The 27,305-nt window shown below is 37.7% G+C and overlaps 1 protein-coding gene across 1 annotated transcript in view; it reads right to left on the bottom strand.

Moving 5' to 3' along the window:
• Positions 1 to 487: 487 nt before the first annotated feature.
• LOC127624174 (uridine diphosphate glucose pyrophosphatase NUDT14-like) overlaps positions 488 to 27,305 on the bottom strand; it is a 42,415-nt gene continuing 15,597 nt past the window's right edge. Inside the window, exons 2-5 of the mRNA XM_052098876.1 lie at positions 23,994 to 24,037; positions 13,902 to 13,966; positions 8,776 to 9,079; positions 488 to 4,731 (exon numbers count right to left, since the gene is read on the bottom strand). Coding sequence (XP_051954836.1) covers positions 4,482 to 4,731; positions 8,776 to 9,079; positions 13,902 to 13,966; positions 23,994 to 24,037 — 663 coding nt within the window. The 3' untranslated portion in view covers positions 488 to 4,481. The remainder of the gene's footprint in view (positions 4,732 to 8,775; positions 9,080 to 13,901; positions 13,967 to 23,993; positions 24,038 to 27,305) is intronic.

Here is a 27,305-nt window from a genome sequence, read left to right as displayed (position 1 = left end):
ACTTGAACGTCCAAAAAGGATAAATCCGTTTTTAAGTTAGTTTTAAACCTATAAATCTATAGCAAATGTTCTTCATATCGCCACCTACTGGGTAGGGATGAGAATTCATTGTAAAAAAATTATTAAAAAAAAAAGAAAAAAAGATGTTTCTCATCCACACCAACATATTGCTTCAGAAAACAATCATTAAACCACTGGAGTTGCACGGATTACTTTAATGCTGCTTTTATGTACTTTTTGGACCTTCAAAGTTGGGCCACCATTCACTTCCATTGAATGGACCAACAGAGCTGAGATATTCTTCTAAAAATCTTAATTTGTGTTCAGCAGAAGAAAGTCATACATATCTTGGATGGCATAAGGGTGTGTACAAATAAATGTAATTTATGGGTGAGCTATTCCTTTAAGGCAGTGTTTTTAAAAATGTCTCAACTCTATTTCTTCAGAACTACAATGGCACAAAACAAATATGTTAGTCCACCGTGCGTCATATGAGAGCAAGTTCTAATAAATGAGTCATTAATTACCAATTAAAAGACATCTCTTTACAAAAGGGTCATATCTTGAGAGAAAGCCCCAGTGCTTCCATAGCGTGAGAGTAAATGATAAGAGAATTGTCATTGAGTGAACTATCATTCTTACTTAACAACATTGCTTTAACAGAATGATTAGTGAGCTGACACAGACTGAAATTGACATATGAAAGTAGAGACTCAATAGCCTTAGGCACCAAATCTTTTTTATTCATTTAAACTGAATGCAGATCAAATGTCATACAGTGAACATGCAATATTTACTTTCTGATATATACAAGATATGTATATATTACATATTTTAAATATGTATAGTATATTTGCACGAGGTGCCATAAATGAAAATAATATATATATATATTTTTTGTGAAATCAAAGAGATAAAAAGACATTAATGATGATCTGCTGAAATACTGAAAATCAAGCATTAGTAACAGTGGCACATGACAATAAATCCGAAGCCCTATCCTGAGATAAACATACAAAAAAAACAGAGTTTTGTAAGAAAAAGATACATAATACCTAGTAGTGCCCTCAAAACAATGCATAAATCTTAAATGTCTCATTTGCATACTTTAAATGAAGCATGTCCAATTGAACCCACCAATCACAATGCTAAAGGTGCAGAAATCACCAGTTATCTACAAATGTCTTACACCCACTCCTGTCTGGCAGGAAACTTTCAACTTTAACATTACCAACATGCTCTAGCTCCTCTGTTGTGGACCAAACTAAACCCATTTGCTCTTTTCCACAACACTCTTTTTGATTATGATTATATGAAGATGGTAACGTATTATTAGCATACATTACTGTGCAAAAGTCTTAGGCACATTATATTTTCACAAGAACAGTTATTTTATATTTGTCTTAAAGTGTTTATTTCATATATTCTGCTTTTAGTTTATCAGTAGGAAATATATGTTTTAGATTTCAACATTCCCTTTGGAAATACAATTGAAAAGAAAAACAAGGTGCCCTACAATACATGGTATGGCCCCCACAAAGCTGATATCGCAACATCATTGAGTCAGTCTGGGATTACATGAAGAGACAGAAGTAATTGAAGCAAGTTCTCCAAGAAGCTTGGAACATCTGCCAACAACCAAGAACAATGTGTCCAGGTGTTCCTAGGAGAATTGATGCAGTTTTCAAGGCAAATGTTGTCACACCAAATATTGATTTAGCTTTTTTTTTTTTTTAATAGGCTTTGTATGGCGTTAAGTGATAAATGAATAGCATTATTTTTGAAGACATCCTCACTATAAGTGCCTAAAACATTTGCACAGTAATGTGAGTATTGATCATTTAAGTTATAACACTCAATCACAACAGAATAGTTTTACAACAAGATGCAATCAGCTTACAATACTGTATTTATTTTAAGTGGTGGTGATCATTTGTCGTGGCAGAAACAAAGACTGAGTATTAACAAATGCTAAATAACATGTGTAATTAGCTTGGATAACATGAATATCCTTCACTAAATAATCAAACCCACAATGAAACCAGTGAAAGATCTGTGCATAAGAGAATCAGAACTGAACAGCAATAGAGCAAGAATCTGATTTAGAATTTTTTTTTTTTTTTTTGGTGTACTGAGGATTTCTATGAAACAAAATCAAAATTCAACAATCTTAATAAAATGTTTATAAGTGAATTTGCAAACAACCTCTGAAACACTGGAGGAAGATATTGAGAGTATATTATATTATTATATTCATGTAAGATGAATCAATTGATCTTCATGTATGGGATTCAAGGGATTTGTTCTTGTGACTTTAGAAGGTACTAGTAAATCTAACTATTCTGACTCTATATATTTTTTGGGGGAAAATATTAATTCCAGGGTTTTATTCAACCTCAGCAGGCAAGCTCATGCACTTCTGATATACAGTCATTCTGAAAGATTTGAGAACATTGTTACTATGATGATTATGGCAAAGCAGCTTTAGACTTGTAGGACTAGAATGGTACTAATACTTCTTTAGGATTGAACAATATGTATCTCATAAATTCGGTGGAAAACACACACTCAAAACAATCAACTTAAAGTTAAGCGGCAATGTACAATAATACATCAATACATTTCAGCTTTGTGTAACCCAAGATAAATAATGGTCATTTATAAATATTAAAATTCATATCTTTGATATCAATATCACATTTTATAACATACTGTATATACATAAATATAGAACCCATCAAAATTATGTTTTGGTGGATTCAAGCCTTAAATTAAGTTAATGAGCGATCATGGCCAATCAGAGCTTTGCATTGTTGACTACGTGCTCAGAGTGCACTGAGACGTGCAGATATGCGGAGAGTGATGGAGGAAGAAAACTTTGATCTGAACTTGAGTATATAACACAGAAATATTGTGTTTTAAACCTCTGAAGAGGTCAAAACTGTTAAAAAACTTGTTATATTGCATGATCAAGTGTTAATCTTGTTGTTGGATGCTGCCGAATTTATATTTTGACTTGCTCATTGATGCCATTGTTGTTCACGTGTGCCTTTATAAAAGAAGAGAAGTGAATACAGAGGCCAGGTCTCTTTTCTTGAGCTGGATTGTCCTATTTGATGGCAAGCCTCCTGAAAACGATTAAAAAAAAAAAAAGAGAGAGACAACGAACCTAAAGAAAATGACTGTATCTTCCCTTACCCTTCTGACCAAAAGAAAGAAACTTCCATCACAGACACTGACTTTCCCTTTTCTATAGATTGACTGAAATATTTCTGGTTTCAAATTTAAGAGAAAAGAAAATCGATCAGTATCTTATTCAATGTGAACTTGAATCATGGATTGTTTGTGATCACATATAACAACTGAATGAGAAAGATTAATTCATTTGAACACATTTGAAGATCTTATAAGAGATGCATTCTCTTTTATTTGAGATTTACAAGTAAAATTGTGAATATCGGTATATACAGAGAGAAATGTAACAGGTGCACCCAAGGTAAATAATTGAGGTTTCATTTTGTATTGTTGTCTTTGATGTTTAATGTTTTGTATCATTTATTTTATTACATCTAAAATGTAAATGAATACCTAAAATACTTTAGGTAAAAAGACATGTAATCCTTAACATATAACTCCTGTGTGTGTCTGTTATTGCTCAGCAAACCTGCTACCTATTTCCTCGTGCCTTATAGTCTTCTGGTATTTTTTCCTGGTCCATTAAGCAAGTACCCGTTACAATTGTCACTAACCCTGAATGTACCAAAGTCAGCTTTGGACCTGAAAAAATGCAACAGCTTGTTTATTTATTCTTTGCTTGGTAAAGAAATGACTTAATGATTGTTTACAGTAGTGACTATCAAGTTTTCACAGTTGGGTAGCTGCCTGTGTATTGTCCACATATAATCACATTAATTATTGTGACTAGTTAATATTATTTTACTTTCTTTTTAATTTTTCTAATTATTATTCTGTATACAAAACTGGTGGGAAAATGACAAGTGGTCTCACTTCTTGGCCACAACGTACAGCTTTATAAATGATCTTTCTTTAATTTTCCCAAAGTTAAATGGTACTGTATCAACGTGGACTTTCAAATCTTGCCCTCTCAAGTTTGAGAGGAAATGATCACTGGTACAAAGACTTAAAGGGCCACGGTGTGCTTTCAACAAGATGGCTGTTTGAAATTCCTCACATGGTAAAAACAAAGAATTAAGTTACACCAAACAAACTCACAATGAACCTCTTTAGTTCTATGGCAACCTATTGGGATGTCTCAGCTCCCACAGAAAGCGGATAGCACACAGGTGCTTCTTACATCAGAATTTGAAATAAGACTATAGCTATAACCACAACAAACAGAACAAAAGTGTAAGAAACAACTGAAAAAGTCAACACTGTTAGTGACCATTTTGAATACAATATATACAAAATGTACTGTATGTAATAACTGGTATTTCGAATAATGGCTTGCAACTTTTACATTACACATTGGTGGAGATCTTATACTTTGGCGACATGTTGCTGTGGAACCACATAAAGCTGAAAATGACGCCCATCGTTTTCGGGATGCTCTCATCAAAAGTGAAGGTCATTGCTTCATGTAGGGGAACTTTGACCACCTCAATCAATTCGCCCTCTTGAGGTTTACCCCCGCCCTCTCCAACGCAATTCTCATCGGACACCTCCACGTAGAACATGGTCTGCTTGGATCCAGTGACTCCAACTCCTGACCTGTGGTGGGAGGAAGGCACACGGGACTCAGGCCACTTGACAAGGAAAAAAGAGCAACACAAGAACAAAGAAAACTGAGGACGCCTGATTTTTCCTTAACAAAACACTGCAGCTATAATCAAACCCTCAAAATATCCAGTCATTTTTAAGTGACTATTTGATGTCAGTTGTAGAGTAATGAGTGCTGTGACAGAAGCTCGTTCACAGTGGCATGCATGTTCACACAAGAACTTCTGTTGTTTTTAGCGCTAAACACGCAAGCTACTGTGAAAGAGCCGCTCTTATAGCGCTCGTCAGGACCTGCAGGTATGAGAAAGACCTTTCATACCTTAATGGGCAACAACATAGCAGCATCTGGTGAGTGCCACTGAGGGCTTACTTCACCTGAGACTCTGTCATGGAGATATCACTATGGAGATCTCCCTGACACCCAGAGGCATTACAGGGATGGAAAGCTTCCAGAAGTCCCTCCCTTCCCTAGTACTTTGCAGTGTAGAAAAACTTATTCTGAATGTAAAATGTGCTCATAAAATATGGAAGAAAATTACAAGGCCCTGATGACTGCTCAGTATCAAAGTGATGGATGATTGCCTGAGGGAGTAAAAATGGAATAAGCCACGACAATCAGTTTTTAGCACAAGTTTAAACTAACCACAATGCATTGCAAAACGCCACTCTACATCAAAGTGTCTGAACTTAAAAAGGATCTCCTGGATTCTAATGTATCAGTCACCAAAGAAGAATGGGGTCTATGTTGACACACAGTCATTAAGAGCGAAGAGCAGATATGACAAATTAACAACGGAAGTCCTCCTGAGGCACGTATAGGGGCCAGAAGTTAGGCTTTTCTTTTGATGGATGACAATTGCAGATTTATTTTCAACACAAAAAGTTTGAATTCAGCAATCTTTCAGAAAGAAAGAAACATTTACAAATCATTTTCTTAGTAATTTTGTCAAATTTTTCTGTAAAAATATCGAATTATCCTTCAAATAAGATACATTTACTTGAGAAGCAAAATGACTCATGATAACAAGTCTTGTTTTCAGAAAAATCTAACTGAATTTAGTAAGTTAGTAATATAGTAATAGTAAAACTATTTGCCAATAGAGGAAAAATAATAAACTAAAAAAAGAAAATAATTTTCTGCAATGCAAGTGTAACTTTATTAAGCTGGTGCTTAAGTTCATTCATTTAACAAGCACACATATTTAATCAAAAGTAAAATGAATAGAAGTTACCCCAGTTCCGTGAGCTCTGGTTATATGCACACAGAAAAATAAGTATACAAAGAAAAATAATCTATAGATAAAATGTTCCTAAATGCTCTGATTTTAATTACAGATGAAAGCATGTTTCACATTCTACTTACCTTTTGATCTTTCTTCTCCAAGAATATATGAATATTAAAAATATATATAGGCTATATTTCATTTAGCGTGTCCACAGCACACAATATGTGGAGCACAGCCTGACTACCATATTTACTATTAACATGGAGAAGAATGCCTTGCATGCAGACATGTAGATGGATATTGAAACAGTCAGGTCTAATTTTTTTTTTTTAAAACAACACATTTTGACCAAAGTTTTATGACATCGGACATTATACTACCAATTAGACTGACGACGCAAAGCCAGAGAGAAAAGATAAGCTTTGAGACATGATTTAAAGCTCACGTGTGTAATTTCTACATAATTGACAAATAACGATAGTTTTCAAGTTCTCTTGGTTCTCTTACATATCAAGCTGGAATAGGAGAATATATTGAAACATAAAATTAGGTACTTCAGCTTTAAATATCTCAGTGCAGAGGAGGACTTAAAGATTAGGGAGGCAGAAGGATAGCAGTGGTAGGGTAACAAGGGTAGTTACCGGAGGGGACTGTGTTGTACAGAACACACGTACTAAGTTTGGACAAACAGCAATCTCATTTAAGGCTATCCATTACTGGAACGGTTTACCTACTGAACTGAGAGAAGGAACTAATTACCTAACGTTTAAACATAAACTTAAGATATGGCTTAAGTAATCCAACAACCTATTTTCAGCTCTTTACATAATCTTAATGTTTTTTTTATATATCTCTGTCACTCTTGTAATGTATTTATGTATTTGGAATTGTATTTCTCTTGCAGTATTGAGTATAGTGGACACTGATTTGTTATAACCTGCCCAGGGACTACGGATAAAACTTAGCTTATTATTAGCTAACTCTGGTACATTTACATTGAAGTGTGAAACTGAAATGTTGATTAATGTGCATTGTCCCTGGTAAATAAATAAATTATGGTAAATAAATAAATTCTCTCATCGTTTACTCGCCCTCATGCCATCCCAGATGTATATAACTTTCTTTCTTCTTCAGAACACTTTATTGCATTTTATGGACCTACAGAGCTGAGATATTCTTCTAAAAATCTTAATTTGTGTTCTGCTGAAGAAAGAAAGTCTGGGATGGCACAAGGGTTGAGTAAATTAAAAGAGAAATAACATTTTTGGTTGAACTATTCCTTTAACACCAGTAGGTTATTTAGACATTAATTTAATTTTAATTTATGCATTTGGCAGACGCTTTTATCCAAAGCGACTTACAGAGACCTTATTACAGGGACAATCCCCCCCGGAACAACCTGGAGTTAAGTGCCTTGCTCAAGGACACAATGGTGGTGGCTGTGGGGCTTGAACCAGCATGCTTCTGATTACCAGATTACAAGTTATGTGCTTAGACCACTACACCACCACCACTCCACCACCACAATATATATATATATTTATTATTATTTTTTCTTCACATTTTAGCGCAAGCAACTTGAAGTAGGCCATCCCCTCGCTCTGCATTCCTTTATGTAACAACCCAGCCCATAAAACCAACGGGTGCAGCATGAGGCCCACATGTGTTTCTGATGGTCGGCAGTCGGCAGGTGTGTCTCACTGTGTCTTTGTATGTGTGTATTTTGGTAGTTTGTGACTCCATGTGATATCTTAGCAAATCAGAGATGGCAGTGGTAGAGGTCACAGTAAACAGCAATAAGCAGATGTTGCATGCTCACACAGACTCTGGCAGGTGTGAGATCGTTGAGGTTTATGATGGTTTCCTCACTAAAGACTGATAACAGCATTATGCAGCATGGTTCCTTCTTCCTTTATAGATGAGATTGGGACACATTTAACCCCTGAATTCTTTATCTGAGTTGTTCTTTACTCTAGGGCTGTTAAGGATGGAGGATTAAAGTGAAGGTTAAATATTAAATTGGGAGGCATGAATCCAATGAGATAATAATGTAAGCCAGTCAGAAATAGTGCATATTACTAGACCTCTGTACATTTCCACATGTAATCCTTTTTATCATTATCAGTATTGTATCAGTGATGACAATGTTTGTGTTATTATTAGGCACTTTCACACTTGAAACCTGTTAAACTGCCTTATGAACATATCACATCGGTTTTTAACACAAACAACCATCCATATTTTATACTTAATGTCATCACTACAATCTGTTAAATCTTTTAAGTAATTTGCAAGAATTTACCTTTAACCATTAATTTAATTAACTGACATTTATTTACTGCCATAAGAAAAACCATCATAAATCAGCCTGGTGACGCTAGACTGCAGCTGATTAAGCTTGTCATTTAACTGGTCTCCCAGCCTTGCCAGCTAAACAGTACCCATAAATTATCTAAAACCAGCCAACTAGACCAGGCTGTGGTACCAGCTAAGACCAGCAAACTATGTTAGAATGGTTTAAGATGTTCTTAAGGGTTTCCACAATGCAGTTAACTAGTTAACTAGCTATATCACGAAAATATATTTCAACTCCAGCATCACACTGGCCTACAGGTAATTGAAGTGGAGTAATTGTTAACTATCAGTTGGTTTACACTTCAGTTTTAATACCTGAACTGTTAATGATCTTTTCCAGCAATTCTACAAAGATTTAAGCAAGCAACTGGAATTGATTTAGATTAATAAGGATGTTTGTGTGAAAAAAAAACAATTTACTTACCATAAGACTCTATGTTACTTGGGTTCTCACCTGTAAGATGTGATCCTTCTCAGCTTGATGACTGGCACATCATAGCCGCATTCTTCCAGTACTTCCTGCCTGGCGATCTCCTCCAAAGAGAGGTCGGGTTTGTCCACCAAGCCTGTACACAGCTCATAGGTCACCCCTGCTGAAGCTGGAGGCTGGTGAGGGTTGCTTGACGTCTCGTCGCTTGTCTCACCAGCTTGGCCCTCTTCTGGGACTCTGGGTTCTGGAGATGTAGCTTCTGAAGGCTCTTCCTCGGCCAGCTGCAGGGGTTTATGTTTGCTCCGCTCCCATTGACTCATGTATACGGCTGTGGAGTGTGGAGATATACCAATATAAATATATAATATGTCACTATATGTCAAGTGTAAGAGGGCTTTAGAAAAATTATAAATGAGGAAACATCTGAGCGAACAGCCATTTTGATTGATGAGGTCTCAAATATACAGTAAGTTCTTAGCAATGCCTCAACATATACTGTGTCAGATCATGTAAGCAATCACACTTTGCGCTCCCTTCACATAATAAAATTCAAGTTTGGTGAACTCTAACCTGCAAATTCACATAAAGAAAAGATGTCTCACCAATTGAAAATAATCTTTACAGATTTACCTCTTGGTTCACTTCAAAGAATACAAATTTCAAAGCTGCATTATAAGCAGTGTTGCAGAAATGTAGTAGATGGCGTATTTTTACATTTAAAAGTTACTATTGTTTGTAATTTATTAGTTAAAACAAAGTCCTAAAGTGTAACAATATCCTGTTGCCAAAATTGGTTGCAAAGTCTGAATTTTGCATGCTTTAATAATAGTGTGGCGGTACCTTCAATGAGGCTTGACAAATACCCAAATATTCAGATAACATATGGTTTTATCTAATGGAAATTAAAGTACAGTGATAATTCCCCTGGCACAATCTGAGTTTAAATGCCTGGTTTAAAGGCATAATTGTGATGGCTCATGGATTACAACATTTGTGTAGGAACCTAAAATTTTTGGTTACAAATCTAGTTCCATCAGACAAATGTACTGGACATAAGGAACTGACTGAGAGTGAACTTAAGGAACAACCATTCATGAGAAGTTCTGATGTTTCCCTGAACAAGCATGCCTTTTCATTTAAAGCATTGTTTGAAGACTATAGAAAAAGAAAATAGAAACCTGGAGAAATACGTCTCTCTTTCAATGCAAGGCTTTCCTTCCATTCTGAGAGACAGGGCGCCGTCCCTGGCAAGCATGTATAGAACAATAGTGTAACAGTTGAGTGCGGGGGCCAAAGCTTCACAGAGAGCACTGACAAATGCTTTGTAAGTATGACGGCCATCGACATGAAAAGTTTTCTATTATGAGAAAGTTATTGTTTTAGAGGCTGCACTCTTACTGTAACAGGGAAAGATAAGCATTAAACAATTGAAGTCAGAAGTTTACATACACTTAGGTTGAAGCCATTAAAACTAATTTTTTAACTACTCCACAGACTTCCTATTAGCAGCCAAGACCTCAGAAAAAAAAAATGTGGACCTCCACAAATTTTGTTTATCCATGGAAGCAATTTCTAAATGCCTGAAGGTACCACATTCATCTGTACAAGCAATAGTATTCAAGTATAAACACCATGGGACCACGCAGTCATCATAACACTCAGGAAGGAGATGCGTTCTGTCTCCTAGAGATGAATATAGTTTGGTTCAAAAAGTGCAAATCAATCCCAGAACAACAGCAAAGGACCTTGTGAAGATGCTGGAGGAAACAGGTAGAAAATAATCTATATCCACAGTAAAACAAGTCCTTTATCATCATAACCTGAAAGGCTGCTCAGCAAGGAAGAAGCCACTGTTCCAAAACTGGCATAAAAAAGGTAGACTACAGTTTGAAAGTCCACATGGGGACAAAGATCTTACTTTTTGGAAAAATGTCCTCTGGCATGATGAAACAAAAAAATAACAGTTTGGCCATAATGACCATCGTTATATTTGGAGGAAAAAGGGTGAGGCTTGCAAGTTGAAGAACACCATCTCAACCGTGAAGAATGGGAGTGGCAGCATCATGTTGTGGACGTGTTTTGCTGCAGGAGGGAGTGGTGCACTTATCAAAATAGATGGCATCATGAGGAAGGAAAATGATGTGGATATATTGAAGCAAAATCTCAAGACATCAGCCAGGAATTTAAAGCTTGATTGCAAATGGGTGTTCCAAATGGACAATGACCCCAAGCAATGCTACCAAATACTAACAAAGTGTATGTAAACTCCTGACCTACTGGGAATGTGATGAAATAAATAAAAGCTGAAATAAATAACTCTCTCTACTATAATTCTGACATTTCACATTCTTAAAAAAATGTCAGGAATTGTGAAAAATGTAGTTTAAATGTATTTGGCTAAGGTTTATGTAAACTTCTAAAGGATGGAGTCGCTCTGAAAAGATACAAGGTCAATACACAGCTAGCAACATTGTTAAATGTGAAAAAGCTTTAAAATTGCAGAATACATGGGAGAAATTACCTACAAAATTAATCTATAATGCTTGCACGCCATGCACAAACATCTTGGACATTACATGGTATTAGATCTTAGTGATTTCATCGTGTATTTACTTAATGTTAAAGATAATGCCTTATTCATCCATCCATCCAAGTTAGTGCAATTACAATAATTATAATTTCTTGAACATTGGGATTAAATGTAAGTGTAATTTATCCTTCGGCTCTAATAATAAAAAAAGAGGACTTGAAGTCCCCAAGCATTTATAATCAAAAGATCATCTTATATTACAATATGTTACACAGCCAGAAAAAAACAACAACTAATATTTTCTATGGATACCTTTAACATCTCCACAGAACACATGACATGTTTTACACAGACTATATCACAGCATGCTCAGATTCAAAAACAAATATCAATGGCAGCTTAATTAACATGATGAATTATAACATGCAAACATTCAAAGCACTTATACAATCAAATAATAATACATTTTTTTTTTATCTTTATCACCCCAACGGAGCAGCCACGGCCATCTGCCGGGGGACGAGGTGCCCAGCCACCTAGAAGAGGACGACGGCCGCCGACCGCGAGGGGAGAAGGGGCTCCTAACCGACCACCTGGAGCGGTCAGGGCCGCTGCCAGGGGCGCAGGAGTCACCTACCGGCCGCTGAAACACAGCAGGGTTTGAGACCGCCGACCGCGAGTGGTGAGGGGCTCGCTGCCGACCACCTGGAGCGGGAGAACCGCTGCCAGGGGTGGGGAAGACCCCTTCTGTTCCCCGAGAACACGGCAGGGCGTTCCGTCCACCAGGGGCTGGAGTTCTGCCTCTGATCCGCCCGGAGAGGCGCGGCTGTCGTCCGTTGGAGCGTGGAGGAGTGGCCGAGGAACAAGCTGCAGCGTATCGGAGAACTGGGAGTTACTGTGAGTAAGAGTTTTTTTTTCTCTCCTCTCTCTCTCACTGCCGCTCTGCGTTGGACCTTTTCCCTCTGTTTTAAATTTCACAGTGAACTACACTGTTACAGGAAGTAACCCCCCAGTTTAATTATTTCTGTTTCCCTCCCCTTGTCCCCTCCCTCGTCCAGGTAGATGGGGATGACCTGCCGGCAGACGGTGCTTAGGGAACGCCCTCCCCCAGGGAAGGGGGGTGTACGTCATGCTGGGGGCTCCCCAGCCTGAGAGAACGAAGGAGGAATGTGGCAGGGCGGAGGGTGGGGCCGGGTCGTGATCGTACACTCCCGGTCCCGTATTAGGCTAATCAAGCCTCCTGAGAGGGATAAAGGTCGACTGCAGAGGAGCGACCAGGAGAGAGAGATTGTTTACGGACATGTCCGTCATGTGTGTATTTGTCTTTTAAGTTTGTCATTAAAACTATTATTTATATTATCAAGCCAGTTCTCGCCTCCTCCTTTCCATTGACTTCTTTACAATGACTTAAGCAGAGTTTCCCATTTTGTTCTACAACAGAATTTACACTCCTCACACCTCATATGCCACTTGCTTCATTAATTGCGAGTCATTTGTCCAGCACATAAAGATATCTGGTATTCTAAAAAGCATTGGAAATTTCTGAGGGATCCGATGAATTAAGGTTCCTGCATACTTCCTATGAAATCAAAATAACGTACAGTGTGTTGTAATTTAGAACAAAATCTGTCCAAAATTAATCTGTGTTTTTTTTTAGTTTGTTTCAGTGGTTCGTAACAGCTTGCTGGGACTTCTTATCGACTGCTAAACACTTTCTCACTGACATTGGTCTATGTCATTGTTAAGTGTGACCTGAAGCTCCACCTACTTTGAGACTGACAGCTAATTCCCATTCAGTCAAGATCATTCCAGATGAACACACAGGCATGCTGTTATTTGCTAGCTGGAGCAAATTCACCTACATCTGTACGATCGATCATGCAGACACAATTTTCAAGAATATGTTATGCAATTTTTTTTGTTTAATTCATCAACAAAAGGAATCAAATCTACTCAAATACTCTTAAGTGCCCATTCACTCTTTTATTTTTCTATGCTGCTTCACACATGTACCTTCTACAGCTGTAAAGCCATACATACATCTGCCCAAAGTAAGATATGCCTCTCTTATCATCATTCGTCTGTCTGTATTCTGACAATTAACACTCTTTTATACAACCATATTTAGCGTTAGTGTCATCGTAAATTTCAAAAACAAATGGGTAACCACATACATCATGGCCACACATAGCATGTTTGCTTATTAGCTCTATGAATTCAGAATGTAAAAAATACCATTTATACATTATCCACAGCATCTACTTTAAATAATCAAGTAGTTAAAGCAATGATACTTACATGGATCATGACGGTTCCTCATAGAATGAGGCATGAACTCACTGATATCACATTTTAATGTCACATTAGTTGATCTTTTACATGTAGTCTTGAGAGTCCTCTTAATTAAATGTACATCTAAATGCCTCCCCCACTTACACTGTAAGTGTGATGGGCCTTTAGCCTTCCGGGTTGGCCTACAAATTGACGTCAAGACTGTACAGCACTTTTGGTGCAGATGTGTGAAGGACACACAAAACTACAACTGAAACCAGATAATTCAAGACCAAAGACCCTAGTGTGGTAAACAAAATATACTAGAGTAACAACTGCTTAATGTTACCTGGGCGGAACTGCTTGACCAGTATGAAACAGTGTGAGGTGGTGTTGAAAATCAGCACAGAGACACTGGAGAGAGGAAACAAAGAGATAAGAGAAGAGTATTTAGAAAATGAGTTGACATTTAAAGATGCACTTCCAGTTTGATCAGTACTCGACAACAGATATCTTTCATTCCTTTTGCTGCATCCAGTTCTGCCAGAGTAACAACAAATTAAAGTGATCTGACAACTACACTGGCTTCTTAAGGCTTAGTGACAAGGAGAGTGAGCAAGTTTGTGAACGTGAGCATGAGAGAGAGAGATATTCAGGAAGCGCATGGACACCCACGCTCCATCAAGCCCCAACAATCACCCAGGATTTACACCTTGGATTTTCACTTCATCTCTGTTTGAAAAAAAAAAAAACGTAATGCCTTAAGAAGAGGAGAATAAATCCCTGTGTCTTAAGGATCTCTGTATAATAGGATTTATCCACCGAAGCATAGAGGGATAGACAGACCTTGGTAGACTGAAAGGAAGCTAATTGCTTGGTGTGGCAGGAGGTCAGAGGACAGAGTCTCCTTCCAGCACTTTCACAAATGCAATATCTTTTTTCCCCACTCTCCTACCAGAGCAACATATATATGGCCCTGTTAAAACATAGTATTCATGTCTGTCTTGAGTGATCTGATCAGAATTGGACAGGTGAGATACAGTAGAACACCGTTTACACCTGCATCTCAAATTCATGTAAACACTTGTAATCAGATTTTGTAGAGGGGACTTTGTCATGTATATCACTTAGTAGTGCATTGATAAAGTTGAAAAAACAACAACAAATGAACCCCTCCCCCCCAAAAAAGACTAAAAAAGCAAAACAAAAATTAATCAATTTATCCAAAGCGAGTTATCTGTGCCTTTGCATGCTGATATCAGGCATACTAAAGATTAGGGATGTGCACAAGTGATTGATTATTCGAGTACTTTAAATATTCTTTAAGTTTACATACTCTTTAAATATTCAACTAGTAAAATCACTACTCGAATATTGCAATTTGATTTTCCTTTGAGCCTTTGCCTGCCATGGGCAACAAAAAAACTGCTTCTCTCACCTAAATCTTGATGCTACAAGTTTCTATTTGTGAGTGCAAACGTTTTTTGTTGGGGTTTTTATGTCCTTTTTTTAATACAAATGTTGTTGCTTATGCACTATTCATAAAAATAATAAAAGAAAAACAGATTTAAAGATTGAACTTTAATTCTACAGTTCAAGTAGTCTATTACTTTAATTATATGTTAGAGTACTCAACCACAAAATTACTGGAAATGCCCATTCCAACCAAAAAAATTCTGAGAAGTCTTATACATGCTTTTTTCAGGGAGTTTTTTATTTTTTTTAAAGTCACATGTCATCTGTAAAGAAAAAAAACTTGTTTGACATCGATGGTTGATTGACAGATAAGCAGGTGGTCATTTGCTGCTGTCTGGTGTGATCATAATCATTTATTCAACAAATGTTCAAATGTTCAAACTACCTCTGAATGTGGTTTGAGCGATCAGAATACAAAGCATTTTGGACCTGGTTTACACCAGTGTTTAGGTCTTTCCACTTGCTATTGGACTGCCAGAGATGGATTTTAATAGCAGGTGTAAAGAGTGCAAGATTGTCACAGGCTTCAGAGCATTCTGTTCTAAAATGTCTTGCATTAGCAATGTGAGGGTATGGGAGTAATTGTTTTGACGGCAGTGGAGGGAGGCTGCCTTCTGAGTGGGTAAAGCGGATATGTCTGTAGAGGCAGGAAGCCTTGCCCTGTCTTTCCCATGGTGAAAGCGTGCTAGAGAAACCGCCAGGCCAGTCTGACAGCAAATCTATACACGCACACACAAAAATGTAAAAATATTACATACAATATGCATTCAGAATTCAACAGCCACTTGTTCTGTGCTACACCCACTTTATATTAGGTGCCTTGAACTACTACTGTATGTACTTTGTTTAATGTAAGCATTACTGACATGGCCACTAAACAAGTTAGAGTACACCAATCCTACATGCACATTTGTTTACAAAAGAACAGCAGAAGCTCTTCTTTAGGTGACTCAAATGGTACTGTACATAAGCAAACATTTGGAAGGAAAGCTCATTATAAAGCGACACCATGATGCGTAGTGTCTGTTGTGTCCAAGTGAATTGGCAATTTCGCTCCAAATCTTCTCTTTCTCCACCCGGTTGTGGTACAGTTCAGAAGAAACATCAAATCTGATGATCCCGCCAATGTTCCACAAATTTGTATCCATTTCTTCAGTCCAATGAGACTTTCTTGATACCGCAGCCATGCCAGTTGATGTTCTGTTGCAGGTACATCAGGACTCCTCCCACTGAAACAAATTGGCCCCTTTTCTTGCTCTCTCATTGGCTGTATGTCAACACTGCAGTTGTAATCAGTCAAAACACATTTCACATTGCATGATTTGGAATCGCAGACAGGTCCAGATATTTAACATGCTAGACATCTCTCTGACATCGCTGACATGTCAGCGTTTCTCTCAGATCATGCCTTTGATAATTCATACATTGCATTCGTCACTGCTCACAAAACTATCGGCGAGTGAAAATCGGGCCTAAAATAGTGTAGTTTTAACTCGGCATAAGTGATGATTCGTATGGCCGCCAGAACAACAAGTAGGCTTTTTGTTTTGACCCGGAACTTTTTCAATCTAATAATGCGATGCCGCAGCTTTGTTGAGTGAATAGTTTTTTTATTTTTATTATTATTTTAAAAAGTGTACAGAGATACTCTAATAAACACACACGGAGCAGCGGGAGAGTAACTGATGACACATGCAAGACAGACAGTTTGACTAATCTGATCCACCAATAAGAATGTTAATTTCAGACACAAATGGATATTTGTTAACAAATCATATTTTCCATTTCAGTAAGGGGTGGGACATTAACAGCATCTAATGCTGATGCACAAGCATCCCTGGAGTACCCATAATTTTCACTGTAAATTTATTTCCCTGCTAAAAGTTATTGCACCCGTGCTACTTTTTAATGCTCTTCACAGATGCTGGACAACTATCCAGTAATTATATCAAATGTCTTTTTTGTTTGTGCCTTTTTCTTGTGAAATTTCAAAGAAGGAAAACAACTTCACTATACACAGAAAAGCACATTATAGTAAAAAATAAAACAAATAACCATACATTTTGATGTGCTTTATATGGTAATACAAGACAACATGTTAACGTGAACATTACTAAACTCATATAAACTATAAAATGCTTAACAGTTTATTTTGTATTATGTATGGAGTAGTTTATTAATTGGAGTCATTTTTATAGCAGCCTAATGAAAGGAACATTAATAAGACCTATAAATTGAAATACACATTTAACATCGTTACCATACCATGGCTCTTAATTCTTCTGTCCATCATGCAAGCAAGAACCTTACCCTGATATAGAGTACATTTTGTAAATTCATATGGGACTATAATTACAACAGCCAAACATAAAATTTTTCACATTTTGCATATGTACTGTATATAAATGTAAATATATGAATTTGAGAGATCAGGAGCATATTTTTTATTCATTTGTTTGGTAAATTCACAGTATGCCCACGTCTTCAGACACTACTACACCACTGCCCCAATCTATTTCTTGTCTCCACTTTCTCTTCTGTCATTCTTTTCATCAGGAGGAAGTGGCTTTCTAGGCACAGTCTCATTGTCTGTCTGTCTATCTCTGCCCCTCCTTCTTCACTCTGATGAGCTATTGAGTATGGACTGTCCCGTGAGTCTGGAGAGTGCAGTCTGGCTCAACACTTTGTGGCTGATGGGTCAGTGCTCCAGCGAGCCTCGGCATGTCGGAGTGTTGTGATCCTCGCTGCTTGACCTCTCCACCCTGACGATACTGCCAAAGTCACGCAGAATGCATCACACAACGTTAAGCCTGCTGTCCATTATAGCTGTCTGGTTTTCACTGCAGGATGTGATACAATAAGAGGGACAGTGAGGGGAGAAGTGTCTTGGTGTAACAATGTCACAAGTAGTGATTGACCGATATATTGGTCATGTTGTTTAATCAACCAAATATTTGGCAAATTTGGCTGATAACTGTGCACAATTAGTCGATTAATGGATGTGGCCATTTTAGCAAGAGTCAGCTCAAAAATGTACCAACAGCCTCGTTAATTGATAGTGCACATTTTCTTTTTTGTAATATTTTCAGTGAAGTTTGAGTAAACATGGTAAAATAAAATTAACATAAAATAATTGCATTTGAAGGGGGCCTGAGTAGCTCAGCCACTAAAGACGCTGACTACCACACCTGGAGTCGCAAGTTCGAATCCAGGGTGTGCTGAGTGACTCCAGTCAGGCTTCCTAAGCAACCAATATGCCCGGTTGCTAAGGTAGGTAGAGTCGCATTTGGTTAACCTCTTCGTAGTCACTATAATGTGGCTCTCGCGTTCGGTGGGGCACGTGGTGAGTTGTGTATGGATGCCGCGGAGAATAGCGTGAGACTCCACATGCGCTAGGTCTGCGCGGTAACACGATCAACAAGCCACGACATGCGTGGATTGATGGTCTCAGATGCAGAGGCAACTGAGATTCATCCTTCGCCACGCAGATTGAGGGGAGTCACTACGCCACCACAAGGACTTATGCAGATCAGGAACAAAAACTGATGAACCGCGATCTGGCACACTCTTCCAGTACTGTACAGCATCACTCCACTACTATGATCCAGAAACCTGAATACTCTCTTTAACATGCTGAAAGGGAGCTTGACTACACAGCAAATTTATAAATGCCAGGTTATAACACTCTTCTCCATCGTTTGGTCATTATTTGATAAATTACTACGATTCATGAACATTTACACAAACATGTCTTTCAGTTTACCTCTTGCTTTCCTCAGGAGGTAATAACACAATCTTAATTGTGCCGGGCAAATAGCAGTTTTATTATAGAACCTAAATTACATAGCGAGGAGGCATGTTTGCGCACAATGACGATGACTTAATTTAAATACTTAAGACACAGCATCATTTCAGCACTGATTGTGCCTGCTTAAACTAGAATGTGAGTGGTTAGTAAATAAGACAAAGGTTTTTGCACTGAAAATACAATTATTTTTGTTGATGATGTCAACAACAAAATCTACAGGAAGTTGTCTCTCCCCCTTTTAAAAATTGAAGAGCATATTTACTTATATGAGCCCATTATTATCCCATTTGTTACCTAATATTACATATTTATACACATATTACACAGAAGGAAAGGATCCTCATTACCATGGTTAGGTCAGTGTGCTAGTCTTAAATAATAGTGATAATAATAATAAATGTATATATTTATGAAAAATAAATACTAGCTGAAACAAATCTTGAAACTTTAACTAAAACTTCCACTGTTGATATAAAATGAGGTCTAATAAATTCTATCTTTTAGATTATTTCATATGAAACTGAAACATTTTGTCAAAATATAACAGTTTCTTTTACTCATGTAAAATCCTGAAACAAATTTGTAAAGGTGATGTGTGTGTAATTATTAATATTTGTAACTATTTTGGTAAAGGGGCCACATCGGGCTGTAAGTAGTGCATAGGGGGCCACATTGTATTGCTTTTGAGATACAATGTTCTGCATTGATTTGTTTTTTGTATCTTTTATGCCCAGGAATATTTGTGTGCTCAATTTTCTGAAGTGTATCTGTGACTAGTGAGACTATTCTGCAATTGCCTAAAGTATTGTATTGCTCTACAAAGATAGATACTTTTCTATCAGGCATTAAATAACTGAATAAAGGTAGAGATTATACATTTATTTTGCCATCTCTACTTCCCTGTTAATTTATTATTCAGTTTTAATAATAATAAAAAAATAATGTTTTTATAGAACTTTTAATGTTTGTCGCAAAGCGGGCGAGTTTATTTGCACAAATAAAAAATAAATTTACATATTCATCTCTGGCTTGTTTTTGCTTGCATGTCAGTGATTACCCCTCCGTGTGTCAATGATGCCGAGATCTACTTTTATATTTAATTTAATCACTGAGAAGGTTTACCTGCAAAATTAGTAGCACCAAACATCACAAGCAGCCTCAAGAATGGACACAGAGTAGCCATATAACACTTTTCCTTAAGCAGAATATTGCACTACAGATCGCTAAGTTTGATCAAAGGAGAAAGCGAGACGTGCATGATTGCCAAATTGCACAAAACAAGTATAATATTAGGCAGAATATTTCCAATATGCGCAAGTATAAATCTCAAACTGGGGGTGTTTCGACTCTTATCTGGCAACCCTGAGCATGTTAAACGTTTGTGGAGATGCGTTAGGTTCCAATGCAAGTTAACTGAAATATCCAATGAAAAATAAACACTTTTATGATAAATGCGGGCCGTATGTTGCCCATGTCAGTTTTAGCTGTTTGCGAGATTATCATTAAATCTACGTCGGCAGTCCTAAATAGTCTATCACTTGGGCGCCTGCTAGGGCTGGGATAAACGATTATTTTTTAAACGATTAATCTAGCGATTTATCTTTTCGATGCATCGATTAATCTAACGATTCATTTTTTTCAGTCCGATTCGATTTCGATTTGATTAACCGACTTGTGACAACACCGGTAATACCGGTTTCATCGGGGGTGGGGGTGTATAAAATGTTTAAAAAAAAAAACATTTGCCGGGAGTTTGATTGACTGGCGATCTGATCAATCAATCATAATACGCCATTTTTGTCTGACAAAGTAGTCAGGAGAGAGAAGATTAACGTCGATGGATTTGAATTTGAATAATGGATTGTAGGCTACCGTACTGACGCTCTTTCCGTGGTTAAAACAACAGTCCTTCTGATGTAGGCTACATTCATGTTTAGCCTATTTGATGCTAAAAATTAACCAAGGAAAAGATGATCGGTTCACGAAAGCAGCTTTAACTGAGGCAATATGTCACGACACATTAAAGAGCCACAAAATAGTAGGCCTATTTATGGTTTAATTTTCTTTGAATGACCAAATTTGAAAGTTGAGACTTTATTAAATGTTACCTGCTTGGTCCTGTCTGTCAGCCGTTGTCAGTGTCCTCTATGTATTTTTCACGACATTCATAGCTATAAGCGCATTATTAATAGCTATAAGCGAAAACTTTAGGTGTCGACAACGTATTATAGCCTACTCCAAAACTTACGGTGCTCTGTCATTTGCAGCAGCTGCTCCCGGGTGGCGCCTCTGCAGATGCTGGTGCATTGCCGTGGTGCTAGAATGGAAGGCTATCTCCATTTTGCAAAGACGACATATCACGGAATTTTTTCCTTTTAAATTAAAGAATTCCCATACTTTAGAGGAACGAGTGCATGCCGCCTTGCACTTCTGATAGTCTGAGGAGCGTGTTGCTACTACTCGCCGGCGCCGCCATCTTTGTTTTGGGTCCGACGAATCGACGCGCATATTTTGCGTCTACGTATTTTTTTGCGTCGACGTCATCGATGACGCCGACGCGTTGTCCCAGCCCTAGCGCCTGCCAAAATATCTTAAATGGGAGAACCATGGCATTTTGTTCTTTCCCTGCTGTCCGCGAGCGACCCAGTCCAAATAGACCAGTTGAGAAACACAGCTTTAACTCACACACACACTCATGTCAGACCCCCTGGCTTCTCTCAGACATTTTCATGCGTGCGTGCGTGTGTCGCAAGTTGATGAGTCTGGCAGGCAGACAAGGAATAAAGGAGATGTGCACGCCAGATGTGAATTTCTCCGTCCGGTTGCATTTTTTTCTCAATACCGTAGATAGGCAAATGTACATGGTATGATAACCGTCAATTTTCAAACCGTGGTATACCGTGAAACCGGTATACCGCTGCAGCCCTACTCTCCAGATATGAGTATCATATCGGTCTTACTGTATATCAAGTTATTTATCTACACCCAATGCTATGCATATCCACAAACATACGGATGCAGACACACACACACACACACACACTCATCAACGCTCTTCCTGACCCTCGGGTCCTCACAAAAGACAACTGACACTAACTCCTTACCACCCAAGGACCAGCAAAGCTTACAAATGACTGCAGCAGTGGCACTAATGACCTGAACAGTTGCTCCTCTTAATGGCTTTACCTTTCATCTTTAGAATCCCCCCACCATCCCAACTACACATACACAATTTATCAATACACTGTCACAGTCCATTATCAGAGTCAAATGGTGATGTCAAATATTTTAACATGTCCTGTATATACAGTATTTTAGTACATTCATGAGTACCAAATGGAACCACATGCACACATTCATAATACAAAAAAATTTCAGCTAGCAATATGAAGCACCTTACAGCTACTGCTATCAATAACGCACCTGTTTGTTCCTACCTTACAAACAGAAAAAACCCTGTTGGTTTCAATGGTCAGAGAACGATTGTCTTTAATCTCTTTCAGCTTCATTCTACTTTTCACCTTTCCAAACCACAGTTAACATGATAAAGCAACAAGTTGTGGATCACACATGTCAAACTGAGATTTTATTGCAATTTGGTTTCCATTTTTGTCTAGGTACGGTAAAATTTTGTTGCTCCAAAATTCTGGTCCACATAGCTTTATGTCCTGAGTTCTGATTTCGTCACTTTGAGTCAGCATTTTGCTTACAGTGTAAGGACAGAAAAATGACTTGCTGTAAACTTTTCAAATCTTTCATGATTAGGACATGGTTTTACAAATCCACAGGAACTATATTTTGGTTTGTGGATCACTTTCTCATAGACATGGTCCACATGCTCTTCACTGAAGTCTTCTTAATGAAATAAGAAACTTAATATAAGGACATGTTGTTTCTCTTTCTATAGTATTGGCCAGAGACTTGTTGTTGAGAATGATTGAATCTCCAGACAGCTCCATGAAGAAGAAAATTGTCTGACAATATTGATACATTGCCCACAGAGGTACTCAATCCACATGGATTCATACACATAGCTTTAATGAACCCTGTAAGAGAGGTCAGCCATGATCTCAGGGTAGCAGTGAAAAACTCTAGAGGTACAAAGAGGCTGCTCTTAGGTGTAATGACCCAAGGACCACTTTGGAAGGGGATCTGCAGGTAAAGGCACTAAAGTGGAACTGCTTTAGACTCACTCCTGAACAAGATTCAAGCCTGATCGGGATCAGGGGCTGCACTGTAAGTGCGCAAGGCTTTCTCGCTTACGTGAACTCAAATAAAAACAGCACTGTGTATTAAAGAAAGAGAAAGGGAGGGAGGAAAGGTGCACTGAAGTGAGAGTGAGAGAGAGAGAGAGAGAGAGAGAGAGAGAGATTTATCTTGACAAAGTTTCTTGCAGGCCTGTGCGTGTATAAGATAGAAATGAAGAGAGATCAAGATGTGTACACAAAGAATCCTAGGGCAAGGGAGAGCTTCCTATTGTAGCACCATGGTGAGACATTCCAGGCTCACAGGCACCTAATCCTCCGAGGTTTATTTTTGCCTTAAGGTCGCCAATTGAGTAACACTAAGAACAATACAAGAGACGTCTCTCTGAGAATATGGCTAAACAGGCAAACAGGAAACCCAAATCTCCCATTCTCCCTTCCTAAAGCTGAAAAGATTCAGCCAACCCTGTTGGATTGATAAGAGGACTTGAAGGTGAGCTGCACACTCAATGAATATATGAATGAAGTCTACATCAACTCACGTCAACTATAAAGCGTCCATAGTACTCTGGCGTCATTTGTTTGCGTGTAGAGTGAGATATTTATGAATTTACATCTGTGCATGCAGGACAACACTACCTCTATTTCCAAACGAAACGGTCAATTCCACAGAGGTAGCAATTCAGTACATTGTCACTTCAGTAAATGTCAGCATCTTTTATCTCTATGATGAATAAGACACTCAAAATAGATGAAGAGTGTAATGTACCAACTGGAGACATCTCTGATTAGTACATTAAATAGCTTCTAAGAGGGCAGTCAGAACTCCAAAAACAGAGAGAGACAAAGATAAAGAAAAGATACCAGATTTCACACCTGAGTGAACTCTATCAGGCCCACATTAAACTGGTTAAATAGTATTAAATTAAATAATATTAAGAAACAGTCTCACCTATCATGGGTTTGCATAAAGTCCCAGGACTTCTTTGTTCCATTCTGTGAAAAAAAAAAAAAAAGGCAAAATTAAATATCCTATCACATCTAATATAACATCATCAAATAATTCAGGTAAAAATGTCAACATAAATAACAACAAACAAATAAGACAAAGAAACTTTTTAACACGATAAAGCACACTGAAAGTTGTTGCAAGCAGCAATACGCATAATCTAGCAGGTATTGGAAGCTAAAGAAGTAGATGAAATGGAAATTGAGCATTGAAAAGTTTAGGTTTGACCTAAAATGGCAAGTAAATGTCAAGTAAAAAATAGGCATTGTTAAACTTAGGTGATAGGGCATTGTATATGAAATTTTAAATCTCAATAGCTCAAACGGGGTAGTGGGGCTGCCGTTTTGAAAACTGCTAGGCAACCAGACAACCCAAAATGACATAAAATGCAATTAACCACAATTAAAATAATGCATGCACAGTTTGGTGTAGGAAAAATAAACTTATAGCTTTTCAAAGTGATGTGTAATTATTTTTAATAAATAAAATAATTACTCCTGAAATTAGTTTTTTAGTAAATGTAAATGTTTATAGGGATAGGGAAAAGGTGGGTAAAGGTAAAATATATCACTGTATGGGTTTCCGTTTAATTACTTAAGTCACAATAGTATTATGATAAGCTAGATTGCCAATGTTGTATCTTAATTTAGCTGTATCTTAGTTTATCTGAGTTTCATGTAGTTTATTAAAGAGGCTCGACCAATAGTGGGTTTTGCCAATACGGATAATTAAGGTGGGGAAACAGACCAATAGCAGATTAATCTGCAGATAATTTTAAAATGTATAATATGAATGAAAACTTTCCACTCAATGTAAAATAGTGCTGAACTTTAGTATTACTTTCCATGGTGCTGCTTTAATACATTTATCTCACAATGATACCTTCTTCAAAGACTTTGCCATCTGAAATTATTTAAAATATTAAAATGTAAAAGGTCAAATGTGTTTGTTGTTTAGCAGTAATATAAAACACTGCCTTACAAAGCCAAATAGTGACTGCATGCTTCATCACTACTGACAACATTTTTTATATTATTGTATTGTCATATTAAATATATAAATGATGTACAAGAAACAGAGAGAGAAAAAGGGATAAAAATAAAATAAACTCAAGTCTTGTCTTTTTAAATGTAATTTTAGAATGACATTGTTTATAGTATATGTGGCCTCACATAAACACTTATTATTATAAAAAAATAAACCCTCTCATCAAAATTTATTTCAGACAGATTTTGCCATTCTCTTTCGTTTTTTATACATAACTACATCATACAATTAGGAAGTTTGGACAAAAGTGCATTTTGTCAGAACAGAGAAAGGTTTGGGCAACTTTAGTCAAAAACTAAAAACTATAAAAGGTTCCTGTCCATTCACACAATGAATAGTGCTCGCACTTTTTCTTCTGTAGCAAACGAACAGCGGAGCAAAAACAAAAACAGGAAGCATATTCAGCATATTGGCATTAATGATTGATTTATTACTGATAATTCATGTATAAATTCACTTAGAAACAAAACCTCTTTGAAATGCTCATGTTTATATTCTGACTGCAACAAATTAGACACCCTTTAACCCCAGAAAAAAAAATATATAAATCAACAAAAAATACAACGGATCTGCACAAATTCAAGTGATGTTTTTTCTCTAATTTTTTTAATTCTCTGCAGATTCTGTATCATATTTCTCCACTGGATCCATTATTTAAATCAAACTGCAAATCCAGAATATGTCTATCTTGAAGACTTACATGCCAAATATTTGTCTGAAAAGAAATCAGATCATGATCATGCTTTATATTGCTTTGATAATAAGGTTTCTGAAATTGGCAATTTTCTTTTCATTAGCGCTTTTTGTACTGTTCATTCAACAAAATATATTGAATTAGTGGATCATTTGAAGCATATGTTAAGCATAGGAGGTATCTTATAGTGTTGTCATAATACTTTAATCTCATTTGTACAATACAAGCAGAGGTTTCATGATATCAGGCAATAAGAAATAGAAAAAAAATAACATTTGTACTGTACATACAACAGTAGTTATGGCAGTACAATTTTTAGGCCTACCGTATAATTGTGGCAGAGCAAATAATTTTAGTATAGTACGTGCAACAGTAGTTACGAAAGTAAACATATTTAGGCCAATTATGTATTATTTTATAATATTATAAAATAATATTAGTATTGCACATGCAAGGGTAGTTATGGCAGTACTGTTGTAGATGTGAGGGCATGGTCAAGTTCCTGTCTGGGGAGAGACAAAGTGGTAAGGACATCCACCTGAGATGAATTGTGACTAATTACCATTTCTATGTTCATAGTGAGAGTCGGGGAGATAAAAGATGGCAGAGTCCACAGAGAGAGAATTAAGCCAAGTCTGTGGGAAAGTGACTGCTGAAAAGCATATCTTTGTGTGTTTATTTTATTATGCTGAAAAGCAAAGTTTGTGTATACTGAAAAGTGTTGCGATTAAAAGTGATTTATTTTGGATTGTTCACCCAGCTCCCGCTTCCTCCTTTGAGCCAAATACGAACCTTTGCTACACTGGTGCCTAAACCCTAGACAAGGAGGAAGAGCACGCTGCTATGGAGTCATCTTCGCTGCTGGAGGAAGTGCTCCGAAACCTCACCAGCATCAGACTCAACACCAGGGCCTCATGGATCTACGGGCAAAGCAGCAACAGAGCTTCGAGCTGTTCCTTCGAGGCCAAAAGGAGGACTGACGGGCATTGTGGAGCTTTGTGCATCAGGAGGGGCACACACCACAAACCCAGTAGCAGCGAACCCCCATGTGTTGCTTGCGAAGATGGGGGTGCAAGACGATCCGTAGGCCTTTCTAGAGTTCCGCTTGTGCAATGTGCGGTACCCCTCTTACCGTTGCTGACTGAGGAGGCCCAAATCTCGACCCAACAGCTTCTGGTGGACAACCTCCTGGGGTACCCCAGGTTGAAGAAAGCCATCCTGGAGCAGGTCGGCCGCAGTCCAGAGGAGCATCGCCAGGGTTTCCGATTCCTGACACTAAGCTAATTTGGCCACCTGTTTGCCTTCGCTCAACAGTTCTATGATGCCTGCCAGTGGTGGGTGCTGGCTGAGAAGCCCAGCGACATCAGGCATGCAATCTATCTCATGGTGCTGGAGCAATTCATCTCCCGACTACCGAAAGGATTGACAGAGTGGATCCAGTGCCACCGCTCGATGAACAGTACAGTTGGAGGAGGACCATTTAGCAGTGTACCTGGGGGCTGGCATGCCCTGCT

Source organism: Xyrauchen texanus, chromosome 30, assembly GCF_025860055.1.
Source record: "Xyrauchen texanus isolate HMW12.3.18 chromosome 30, RBS_HiC_50CHRs, whole genome shotgun sequence".
Lineage (NCBI taxonomy): Eukaryota > Metazoa > Chordata > Actinopteri > Cypriniformes > Catostomidae > Xyrauchen > Xyrauchen texanus.
This window is presented reverse-complemented; position numbering and strand designations above follow the sequence as displayed.